General features: G+C 33.0%; 2 protein-coding genes across 2 annotated transcripts in view; one reads left to right on the forward strand and one right to left on the reverse strand.

Moving 5' to 3' along the window:
* Positions 1-6,439: 6,439 nt before the first annotated feature.
* On the reverse strand, positions 6,440-10,408 carry LOC136983101 (tonsoku-like protein). The gene has a single exon (XM_067279730.1). It carries the CDS (start codon positions 10,348-10,350, stop codon positions 6,451-6,453), a length of 3,900 nt encoding a protein of 1,299 aa, XP_067135831.1. The 5' UTR covers positions 10,351-10,408; the 3' UTR covers positions 6,440-6,450.
* A 2,619-nt stretch (positions 10,409-13,027) lies between these two features.
* LOC136983103 (uncharacterized) overlaps positions 13,028-13,328 on the forward strand; it is a 52,272-nt gene continuing 51,971 nt past the window's right edge. Inside the window, exon 1 of the mRNA XM_067279732.1 lies at positions 13,028-13,121. The gene's annotated coding sequence lies outside the window, so the exon portion shown is untranslated. The remainder of the gene's footprint in view (positions 13,122-13,328) is intronic.

Genomic DNA, 13,328 nt, shown 5'->3' on the forward strand with positions numbered 1-13,328 from the left:
CTAGGCTTCTAAAAAACAAGAAGTATGGAATCCTAAAGGAGTTTATCGAATTAGAATCCAGAATGGAATCCAGGACCAAGAAAATCCAGAATGGTTAAAAGAAATCAATAGCAGTGTGGTAAAACTAACAGACCGGGTACAAGATAGCTTCAAAAGAAAGTATATTAGAAAGATGAATTGGATCCTAAATAAACAAGCTCTGCACAGAAAGAAAAAGGATATAAAATTGTATGTAATTTCAGACCAGATAGAAATACTGAAAGATATGGAGAGGGTGTTAAAGAATGGGCCCAATTACATTCAAAATGACAAAAATACATGGCAAACTTCAATGGCTGAAATGGAGAGAGGGATGGTGGGTCTTAATAATGTAGAGAAGGATTATTTTAGATGGAAAATGGTATCCAATGAAAAGGGATCACATGAGCAGAAAGGAAAGGAACAGTTAAATGTAAGGTATACAAAAGAATGGCTAACAAAAAATTAGTCGGTTCTAATGAAGGCAGATAAAACCAAACAAATGGTAATTATGAAAAGAGGTCATCACAATGAAGCCATTGAGGAATGAATATATTAGAAGAACTGAATGTGAGATTGTGGATGAAAAGATAGTTACATTAACTGACAAAAAAGTTAAAAAGCTTGAGAAAACACCACTCACATCTGTCATGATGTTCTTGAAAAGAGCACATAACCCCAACCCACAGATGCCTAGAATCTTTGCATTTGCAAAGACACAAAGAGAACAAGTAGATCAGACCAATGGTGAAAAAATGTAATGCACCAACATATATATTAGAGAAGCACTTAAAAAGTCTATTTCTGAACAACTAGAACACAGTAATTATGTTGCTCATGATCCAAATACGTCTTGTAATTCTTTTACTACCTTAACTTTAACAAACAATGAAATAGGGACTGTGATGGACTTTGAAAATCTGTACCCATCTATTAATCTAGCATCTTGCTTCAATGCACTCATTGAATTCATAGTCCAACACAATCCGATGTTATCGACATACTCAGAGGACATAAATAGTCTAGCAGACTTGATGTGCTATTAATCCTTTTTTTAGATTCAACGGGGTGACATACAAACAGAAGAAAGGTGTCCCAATGGGAAGTCCTATGTCATGGACTACTGTGCGAACTAGTGCTATGTGAGCTGAAAAAAGACATCCTCAAAGATTTCGTCAAAGACATAATCTACAAATGGTATGTCGATGACATACCATTTGTAGATAGATAACCAATGAATTCAAGAATTTTTACTTGCAATCGATAATAATGCTAATGGTTTAAAACTAAAACTGGAACAAAAAAGCTATATACATCTCCATATTTTGGACACTGATATAAGATTTAAACAAGGAGATATATACACAGGTGTGTATTTAAAATCCACATATGCTCCTCTCTACATACCATCTTGGTCCAACAACCCATATAAATATAAATTATCAGCATTTAAAGCACTCATTAGAAGAGCATTTTTATATTGTACCAACATGCAGGACTGTCTCAAGAAGATTAATAGAATTAAAAGGGTTGCAACAACTTTGGGTTACAAAACTGACACAATTGAAGGGCCAATCAAAAAGGTTACAGAGAAAATAAAGGCAAAAAAGATACCACCTCAGAAGGAATTAACAAATTCACATACAATAGGCATTTAGGAGGTGTGGTGAATGAGTTAGTTTCTTATAAAAATTTGAGAATGGTCTATAAAAGAGCACCCAATATCTATAGCTTACTATGGAATGATAGACGACATAAAAAAAAGAAGAGAAAACTGAGGTATATAGAATACCATTTGAAATCAACAGTTAGGAATCAAAAAAGGTTATGTGGGTGTGACTAGAAGAGACCTGGCAGTACGTCTGCGAGAACATAGATACAACGTTACAAAGGACACAACACAATATTAGCGATTATGGCAAGACTGAAGGAGCAGATGTAAATTGGAAGAGACGAAAGTCATTAAAAGTGTGCACTCCCCTTCCATTGCATTGGAGATGGAAAAGGTAGAAATTTATAAAAGTAAAATGAAAAACCATTGCCTAAATGCTAGGGATGCTATGTGCTTCCAACAGTATGGAAATATATACCATATTTACTCACTTATAAGATGATCTTGCATATATGACGAGGTGTGACTTTAAAGATCAAAATATAGAAAATTAGATTTATTAATACAATTTAATATTATTTCGTTTAATCACTAATAAAATGTCAAATAAACGTAAATGCACACATTGTCCCAAAAAACATTACTGGCATTTTAAACTTTAAGGAAAAATCTTGTAAAATCAATGACATAATTTGTTCATATAGAGCTGGACAACAGGAAACCTTTTTTTTTTTTTTTTTGCCAATTCTTAATGGTCGAATCCACACTGATGAATTTCTCGAATTCCGATTTCTAAATAATCATCTGTTTTCACAGGAATGGATTAAAACTTATATCAAGCGCCCATGTAATTTTGGAATTTAATTTAAAAGCTTTGCTTTTCCTATTTATCTTTACTCCTGACAATACACAAGAACGATTCAAATGACCCAGATAAAATAGTTATGTTTTCAAATACAAGAGGGAAAGACATCTGATAAAAAATGTGAATACACGGTTCACAAAAATTATTTGCAAAAACGTAAAGAATTTTTCGCTCGCACGTATAGGACGACCTAGGTTTTTGAAGCAATGAAAAATGAATAAAAACCTCATCTTATATGCGAGTAAATACAGTAATAGAGAAAAGAATGGGACTTAAAAACCCTTAAAGCATGTTTCTTTATAGTTAACTTTGCTTACTATGTTTTATTTATTTATTTCATTTAATATACACATTTCTTTCAATTTATTTTAAAATTAAATTATTTTTGAATTTTAAAAATGTAAAATGTTTGAAAAAGATATGTTCTATTTTGGAACATTTATAGTAAACCTGATGATGGTCTAAAGTAAATAAGTTGAAAATGTTTTGTAAAATAAACGAATTTTAAACTCAGCAAAAAATTAGGTGTTGGTGAAACTTAAGTAAATTATTTGCTAGGAAAACAGTGGATAGATAATTAATTAGTATAATTTCTGAAGAAAAAAACAAGATATTCTTTAAATGTTAACAAAATAATTTGTTTTATTTTAAATGAAGTACTTACAAACAACTTCTCATACAATCACTGGGAAGGATAATCAACACACTAGAACCATTTTTTTTTTATTCCAGTAAGAACAAATTTTAGTTAAAACTAACGTTTTTGACCATAATCATGGTCTTCCCTCAGGCTTTTGAACAGTACAATTCAAATATGGAATGTATCAAACATGTTTAAAATTATTTTAAAATTCCAAAATGTTTAAATGTTAGAAAATAATTTTTAGCCGTATGTGCTCTACAATAGTGATAAAAATATCCTTACATCACCACAAATAAATAATAAGATGTAATTAATGGTGTAGAAATGGTAGCTTTATGCTAGGGTTGCTCTCGTTTTTTTCATAGCACCACCTCCATGCATATGAAACACAGACTCTGAACCTGTCAATGATCATACTAAATAGGTTACAGGCTCAAGTGAAATGATTCACACAAATTCCCTTGGCCAAGGCATGGAGGTTCAACAGGGCAGTGGTTGCCTCACAGACACTCCTAGGCTATTTGCGTTTGCAAAGACACACAAACTGATACTGTCCCTGAGACCCATTCTGGATAAATCTAGGTCTCCTACTAGGTTGTTTGGTGTGCGGTACAGAACTTTATATCTGAGCACTTAAAGGGGTATGATTGGAATGTCAAGAACTCCAATGAACTAATTGATATTTTACAAGTTAAGGCAACAGGCATGGCATGCATCACCACCTTAGATTTTGTCTCCCTATACTCCTCGATTAAAATACAACCATGCTTCTGTGCACTCAGGGATCTGTTACTATGCTGTGAAGGGGCGAGTATGCATCGTAAACATGTATTGGAGCTAATGCACCTCTTATGCTATAGGTGCATTATGATATCGCCAACCAAAGGCATACCACTGTCCTAGCCACCTATGCCATGGACCCCAAAATACAAGCTGACCTGCACAAGGTCAAATTGGTGAAAATATCAGGTCAGGTTGAGCACCTTTGCAACCTGGAAGCATTAGAAATATACAAAGCAACTGCTTGGCCAGCAACTGTATTATGCAAAAGATGCTGCTAGTTTCGTATGCATGGTGCTATGAAAAAAACAAGAGCAACACTAGCATGTAGCTACTGTTTCTACACCATTAATTACATATTATTTATTTGTGGTGATGTAAGGATATTTTTATCACTATCGTAGAGCACATATGGCTAAAAATTATTTTCTAATGCTTAAACATTTCAGAATTTAAAAACAATTTTAAACATGTTCGACACATTCCATATTCAAACTGTACTGAGGAAGACCATGACTATGGTCAAAAATGTTAGTTTAACTAAAATTTGTTCTTACTGGGATAAAAAAAAAAGGTTCTAGTGTGTTGAAGTACTTACATAATTATTTCATATAAATTAAAATTAAACAAACAACTTGACACCTAAACACTAATTCTGGCAATAAAATGAACAAATAAACTTTAATGCTCGAACATTTTCAGCCGTCTTTCAGAGGCCTCCTCCTTATCAGGAATGTACAAAACACAAAAAACAGTTCTATCTTTTGAAAATTTCTAACCGTCGAATATAGCTGTGTTCCAATTCTTAAATATTTAAACGATGTTCGATACAAAAATCATTGTTTACAACAATATAAATTAATTATTTAAAATAAAGCTATAAATAAATTAAATTCAATATCATTATATTATATTATATGGCATTGTAAAAGTTAGTCCGATGTTTTAACCTATAAACGATGTTTGATAAGGAAATTGTTTCCTTTACATCGCAGGAAGATAAATACATAATTATACATAAAAAATTATCGTTGTGCTTTGTGGCATTGTAAATAATACTTCCACGATTGTGGAACCCGAATATAGTCAGAGTTAATGCAACAGCCCTTCATGCCCTCTATAATAAATCTCAAGATCCTCCAACGAATGTAAGTCGTGTCGGTCAAAGGCCCTGTGTAAAACAGTAGCTTCATCCCAACATGGAGAAACCCTGGGTTCGGTAGCATACTGGGCTAGTGCAGAATTATAATTCCCCTCGGACACATAATATTTGTGGTCACGTATTCTAGCCTCAAGTGATCTGTACGTGGATCCGATGTATGTTATATGTCTATTGAAACGCTCATCCTGCAATAGAATGTGATACACTCCTGGCACTTTCTTGTCATTTCACTTGTCTTTTGCATTAGATAAAAGCTGGAAAATTTATAATAGAATTGGTAAGGATTAAAACTTGCACTTAACATATAAAACAGAACATTTTCTGGCTTTTATCTAACGTCCAATGACAAGAAAGTGCCAGGGGTGTACCACATTCCATTGCAGGACAAGTGTTTCAATAGACACATAAATACATTGGATCCACGTACAGATCACTTGAGGCTAGAATACGTGACCACAAATATTGTGTGTCCGAGGGGAATTATAATTCTGCACTAGCCCAGTATGCTACTGAACCCAGGGTTTCTCCATGTTGGGATGAAGCTACTGTTTTACACAGGGCCTTTGACCGACACGACTTACATTTGTTGGAGGATCTTGAGATTTATTATAGAGGGCATGAAGGGCGGTTGCATTAACTCTGACTATATTCGGGTTCCACAATCGTGGAAGTATTATTTACAATGCCACAAAGCACAACGATAATTTTTTATGTATAATTATGTATTTATCTTCCTGCGATGTATAGGAAACAATTTCCTTTTCAAACATCGTTTATAGGTTAAAACATCGGACTAACTTTTACAATGCCATATAATATAATATAATGATATTGAATTTAATTTACTTATAGCTTTATTTTAAATAATTAATTTATATTGTTGTAAACGTAATGATTTTTGTATTAAACATTGTTTAAATATTTAAGAGTTGGAACACAGCTATATTTGAAGGTTAGAAATTTTCAAAAGACAGAACTGTTTTTTATTTTGTACATTCCTGAAGAGGGGGCCTCTGAAAGATGGCCAAAAATGTTCGAGCATTAAAGTTTATTTGTTCATTTTATTGCTGGAATTAGTGTTTAGGTGTCAAGTTGTTTGTTTAATATTGTTTCAGTTTACATGTGCCTGTATTTTTGTCAAAATTAAAATTGCATAACAAACCATAAATTATATGCAATACTAAATACATTTAAATTTATATATGAAAATAAAATTATCATCATCTCTTAAAAAAATAATAATAAACATTGAAAAAAATAGTTCGTGATTTCTGTGCAAAAAATAATTTCATATAATTTAACATTTAAAAACCTACAAATTTAGATGTGTAATTCAACTGAGACACAAATATCTAAACTTTCCTGTGTAATTAAAATTTAACATCTAATGTAAATTCTATGATATTTCCAGGTCCTTCAATGCACTTTGCATTTTTACCATGAACTCGTTTCCAAATTGTATTCATTTGATTCAAAAAGTTTTCTAACCTCTCAGTAATTGTAAATATTATTGAATTCAATTGATGACTAAAAGTAAAGTAAATCTCTGACATATCACAGTTCCAATTAATAGAACCTGATAAATTTAACTGAGTTATTGGAATATTATTATAATTTAAAGAATGCAAAAGATGTTTAATACATGTGGCATTTAATCTTGGATTTGCACTTAAATTTAAGTATTGCAAACTTTTGCAGAAAGTTATGGCTTCTGTAATTTCTTCCAAGTCTTCATTCTGTAAAGAACAATCACTAAGATTAAGATGCAATAAATTTGTCATTTGAGGAAGGAATTCTTTAAATAATTCTCCAATATTTCTTTCTCCAGATTTTATAGTTGAGAATAAATCCAATTTTCTTAATTCGCCCACATATAAATTAGTAAATAATTCTCTTAAACCTGATATTCCTAATTTATTGTTTGCTAAATAAAGTTCCTGAAAATTATTTTTCGTTTCTTGAAGAAAATTTCTATCTTGAAAAATACAGCTTTCCACATTACATCCACTTATATCTAATGTTAATAGAGAAGAACAATATTTAAGAAAAGAAGTAATTGGAACAAAATCTGGTCCAATTGCATTATATGCAATATCCAATTTTTCTAAATTTTGCAATGATTTAGTTTCTGCACTTTCAATAAAACAAACTTTAGCAATATTTTGTATACCAGTTCTCATTAATCCACAGCATCTTAAACTTAACACAATAAGATGATGTAAAGTAACCAATGATGATGCTAATAATGTTATTGCTTCATTATTTAAAAAGCAACCACTAATATTCAATACTTTAATATTTTCTTGATATTGCAAAGCAGAAAATAAAGGTTTAGCTAATTTAATATTGAAATTTATATTTTCAATAGAAAGCTTTCCAGATATTTCTGTCATTTGCAATTCTCTTAACATCGATTGATATTTTAAACCAGTGTCACCACAAAATTCTTTAAAACGTTCAGTAAGTAGAGGTATTTCCCAATTTTTAACAACTGCAATCACTTCTTCACAATTTGTAAGGACTAAGCCAATTGGATCTGAAGATGAAAGAACTGCTCCATCAGAAGTACTTAATAGCAAATGTGGTTTTTTACCAATTAAACTGTAATATCGTCTAGATGCCTCAATTTCTAACCAACTGATTTTCAATTCAAGATCGTTAACTGGAATTAAAATCATTTTATCTTCTACTTTAACTTTTAAACAGAAAATTGATTTTGAAGCAGTTTTAGATGCATTTTCTGTTATATTTTGACTTAAGTCTTTGCAATTTTCTGTGCTTGTTTCTGTATTATGAATATCTGAATATTCTATTTCATTATTTACAACAGAAGTTGTGATATTTGATAATTTTGATTGTTTTAATTTTCCTTTTTCTTTAGATTTTGAATAAGTTCCTGTTTCATAACTTGTTCGCATTTTTTTTGATACATGCTTTTTTTCTTTCATATCATCTAATAACCAATCTTTAACAATCTTATCTTCATCAATAAGAGCTGTAGTAACTTTATCATTTTTGATGTGCATTTTTGGCATTTGATTAGTTGATAAACCACTTTTTCTTAAGTTAGACATCACTGATTGATATTCAGAACATGCATTAGTTGAAAAATCTATCTCATTTTCTAAAATATTGTCTCTTGCATAGATATCATAATCTTCATCTATGTTTTCATCACAATTGTATAAATCTGCAGTTGGAGAAATACTTGGAGAACGTTGTCTTTTATCTATATTTCTTCTACTTAATTCATTGTTGGAAATTGTTAATTCCTGAAAACAAGTTAGTTCTTCTTGACCTATCAGCTTTAATTTTTCGGACAATTCATCTTCAAATTTTAAAATTTCATTAAGTTCTCTTGAATCTAAATCATGGTGTGCTCTTTCTCTCCATTTTCTCAAACAATCTAAAGGAGTTTCTCCATTATGAGTTCTTGATGTTATTGATGCTCCTTTATCAATAAGTAATCTCATTATGTCAATGTGTCCACAATTGGCAGCATCATGAAGAGGAGTAATTCCTTCACATAATTCTCCACCATTGTCATTAACCCATGCACCTTTTTCTATTAGATAATGTACTATATCATAATAACCATAATTTGAAGCTTCATGTAATGGAATCCAGCCACAGTTATCACGAGGATTGACGATATGACCATTTTCAATAAGATGTTTTACAAATTTAAGATTTCCTTCAATGCACGCTCTGTGCAGAGGTGTTTCTCCAACATCGTTACGCTTTGAACCGAGTTTTTTTCGAGATCTTTTTGAAACATTTTGTATTTCATCCTCAGCTTCATTATCAGTGCAATCAGATAAATCTGACAATGAAATTTCATCAAAATAGTCAGGATTATCATCATAACCTGTATCAGAATCTGTATCTCTGTCATCAAAATCGAATTCAATAAATTTTTTTTCTATTTCTTCTATTTCTTTCTCTTCAAATATTTTACATTTCTCTTGGAGAAGTTTCATCTGCTGTAAGCATTGATACTGTAATTTAACTTGTTGACAATTCTCTGCTAAATTAAGTGCATTTTTATATATAATTTTTAACTGCTTATAATCTTTTAACAGTTCAAGAATATCTGCTATTTTTAAAAATGTTTTACATTGTTCTTCCTCATTTCCGCTGTAACCATTCAATTCCATTTGAAAATATTCAAGTGCTTTATCATACTGCTCATCATCTGCATATGTTTGAGCTATAGAAAAATAAATTGCAGTCAACTCATTATCTTTTTTTCCAGCTTCTTTTAAATTTTCAAGTGTAAAAATATAGTATTGAACAGCAGGTTTGTAACAAGAAAGAGATGATAGTATATCACCAATTTTTTCTAAACTCTGAGCCTTTCTAATTTTTTCCTCTTCTGATAACAACTTAAGCTGAGTTTCAGTATTACAAATCAGATATAATCCTTTTAGATATTTTTCAGCTCTTAATTGATCATTGTTTTCATTTGACTTTATTTTATATGCCTTTTTACAACTTGATTTTGCACCATGAAAATCTTTAAGCATTATCATGATCTGCACTTTTAACAATAAAGAATCACATATTAAAGTTTTATCTTTTAAAATTTTAGCAGATGATACAGCTTCATCAGCTAATCTAAGAGCAAATGTCAGATTTCCAAACTGTTCGTACACATTTGCCAAAGAATATTGACATCGATGCAGATCTTCCGTCAAAGAATGTTTTTTCGTTAAAAAGATAGCTTGTTTGATACTCTCGGCACACCGAGAGACATTTTTTCGTTTGTTATAAATCAAACCCACATTTAATAATAACCGCGCTTTCATTTCCGCATGTTCCTTAGCAGATACTTCATCTCTCAACTCTTCAACCAACTGTAAACTTTCTGTAAACGCATTTTCGGCTTTATCGAGTACGGACAGATTCCCGTTTTCGACCATGTAATAAAACGTTCTACCCAAAGTAGCCCATGCTCTTTGTTCTTCTAACTTTGAACCAAGTTTCACAGATAGTTCAAGATATTTTTTACCATAGCAAAGTGCTTTTTTATAATTTCCCATATCACTGTAACATTCACAAATTCTTCTGTTAGCTATAGCAACGCCTAATATATCATTTCGAGATTCTGAAATTTGTAATTCTTCCTGATGAGCTTCTAATGCTTCTTCACAATTTCCAGCTTTACTAAGAAGCTGTCCTATGTAATTACAAAGAACTGCAACATCTTTCCAATTTCCTTTCAATTCTTCTTTATGTTTTTCCCTTTTTAACTTTTCTAATTCACTCATATTGATATATTATCAATCCAATTAGCCAAAACGCATTTTTAAACGAATGAAGTTACATAAAAACTCAAAACAACATCCAGACAACCGAACGTTTACAAATGCCGCCAAGAAACAGAATGTAAGTGTTGCCATAATAATAAATAAAAATTAGCGATAGCAAAATCGAAACTAATGGTGATGATAAATATGAAATAATTATCTACATAAAGCATTAATTTAATAAAAAATATTATATAAAAAATTAAGGGAAATATATTTCTGCTGACTCTCAATTGTCTCATTATTATTTAATGGCTGCGTTCAGCAGATTCAACAAATTATAACTGTAACTGGATTCGCTGAACGACAAGTGACGTATGCATTGAAACAAAAAGCCTCATTGGTCAGTTTCAGGTAGCAATAGGTAGCGTAAATGAAAGACGCTACCAAATGTAATGTCAAATTTACTCCCCTCATGGGGTTCAGCCGGGGTTTCGCTGGACGCCCTCTTACAAACCGACCACCGCCTTTGCCTCATTTATGGGGATTGGAATGCTCATCATCCCTATTGGGATGACGAGTGCGTCCGCCCTGACGCCGCGAGTCGCGCTCTCTTCGATTGGTTTTCCTCTGCCGACTTGTGCTGTTGGAACTCGGGGAAGCCGACCCATTTTCGTCCCAACGGATCGTCAGCCATTGATTTGACTTTTTGCTCCCCGGACTTACTGGGTTCCGCCTCGTGGCATCCATGCCACGACTCTCTAACGAGTGACCATGCACCGATCTTAATCACGTTAACTCTTCCGGGCGCCCCTCACCCGTCGGCCCCCTCGTTTACACCGCACCATAAACTGGAGCCAATACTCCGCTCGCCTTGATCAGCTCTGGTCTCCCGAAGGACTACAACCTACCTCATACAGTACCTTTGTCGGCCAGCTCCACGAGGCGGTGTCGGCCAACACAACGACCCGCCCTCTTCCTTCTTCGGAGCAACCACCGTGGTGGACCCCCGAATGCAGCCGCATCAGAGCAGTTACATTCATTTGATATTTTACTTGAGATTAAACGAAATGAAATTAGAATTATATTAATAAATCTAATGTTTTTTATTTTGATCTTTAAAGCCACACTTCGTTCTATATGCGAGTAAATACGGTATGTTATTAGTTTATTTCATTATTTGTTTGTAATTTAATTTGTCCGTACTTGCTTCAATATTGTTTTCAATCCGTACTTCCTTAATTTTCTTTAGTCTTTTTAATTGTCTCCTATGGACACTAGAGAGTCTTTTTCTACGGCCATTATGTGTTCGGCCAGGGTCTCCAACACAACACCTACGGGACGAAATTCCTGAGTAGCTCGCGCCCAACTAAACGAAGAAGTTTTCCGCCAGGCATACAATGGGCAATCGAGCGGTAAGAAACAAAGTCCTCTGCAAATGTACACACCGGAAAAATTTCTTAGGCTTCCCTTTCGGACACAATGGCCGCATTTCTTTATGCAGAGATGCTCGATCGCTATACAGCAAAGTGTTTCTAAATGATGCGCTATCATGTAGCGAATCGTTTCTAAACGTTTGTTGCAGCAAAGATAAAGCAGCTTTTTCGTTCGCTACACGTGCAATCCGAATAAGCTAGAGAGACAAGCAGACTCCTTTACTGCTAGACAACCCTTGCCGTTGGTTTGAAAATGGTAACCATAAGTTACCTCTTCGCCCGCAATCGTCATCATTTGCTATTATCTACTATTTCTTTTTATTTATAACTTTTTCCGCCCTGTGGGCACTAAGAGGGCTTCTTTTAGCAAGCCCATTATGGGTTCTGCCAGGACCACAATGGGGCGGCTGGGTGGTGAGGGACATCCGGTCGGATTACCCCCCGGCGAAAAATTCCTGGGGATTTTTTCACTCGTCTGGATTCAAATCCGGATCCCCCAGAGCGGTAGGCTGCCACCTTGACCGCTCGGCCATCCGACCATTTAAAAGAGGCGGTCGACAGGCCGGATGGACAATTCCAGAAAAATTCCTGGAATTTTAAGTGTTTTGATTTATTAGTATTACTTTTGTTGTTGGTATTATTTCGACCTGTCTCGTCATGGACACTAACTGATTTAAATTTCATCCAAATCGGTTTATTGGTCGTGGAGATATTAAAGGTCAAAGTCGGGACTACACGTGGCTGACTTTCGAGCGCTGTATGATATAAAACACAGTGACGTAGCGAGGGGGGTGCAAGAGGGTGTATCATGCACCGGGCGTCCAAATGGTATCCAAGACAAACTATATGTGTTTCTGGAGGGGGAGAGGGGCCCAATAAAGTGTTGGGTGCCAGTTATGTTCGCTACGCCACTGATAAAACATTTCATTTTTAAGTAAATTTTTACTTTCTGAGAACGTATAACAAGAATATTTAACTTTATCATATTAATGCTATTAATTAAATATACATTTCGATAGAATAAAATGAAAGTACTTTTATTAATCTTCAATTATTTTAGGGTGACGTAATTTAACGGAAAATGTTACATACATATTTCATAGATTGCAACTTCCGATAGCGGCAATACTTAGGCACGATTTGTAGAATCGTGACCTCGGTTCATTCATTTTTACCTTCCTTTTAAATTTCGTATTAAAAATGACGTAAAGATTAAAGCAAGGTAAAAATATCATTTTCTCTTCAAGTTCATTATCAGCTTTAAAAAAGACGGGGAGAGAAATTGAGTATTTTTTAACGTTTAAAAAAAGTCCACATGTAAATTTAATATGAAGTCAAAGTTTTAATAATTTAAAGGTAATAATTTCGTATAAATTTAATATACAAAAGTAATTTTTCTTTAAATTAAAAACCGATTTATAATCATTCCTTATCTAATTTTGAATCGTTTATGGTGATTTAAAACAGATTTCAGTTCTAATTAACGCAATTGTATTAGATAAATAAGTCAGTATTTTTTAAAATAATGTTATTTCAAAATTAAATAACTTCATTATAGCTTAT

This window comes from Centruroides vittatus, unplaced genomic scaffold (genome assembly GCF_030686945.1).
Source record: "Centruroides vittatus isolate TY-2023 unplaced genomic scaffold, ASM3068694v2 contig_876, whole genome shotgun sequence".
Lineage (NCBI taxonomy): Eukaryota > Metazoa > Arthropoda > Arachnida > Scorpiones > Buthidae > Centruroides > Centruroides vittatus.

Coding starts and splice junctions, on each gene's coding strand:
- LOC136983101 (XM_067279730.1), bottom strand. CDS start 10,350: ATGAGTGAATTAGAAAAGTTAAAAAGGGAAAAACATAAAGAAGAATTG.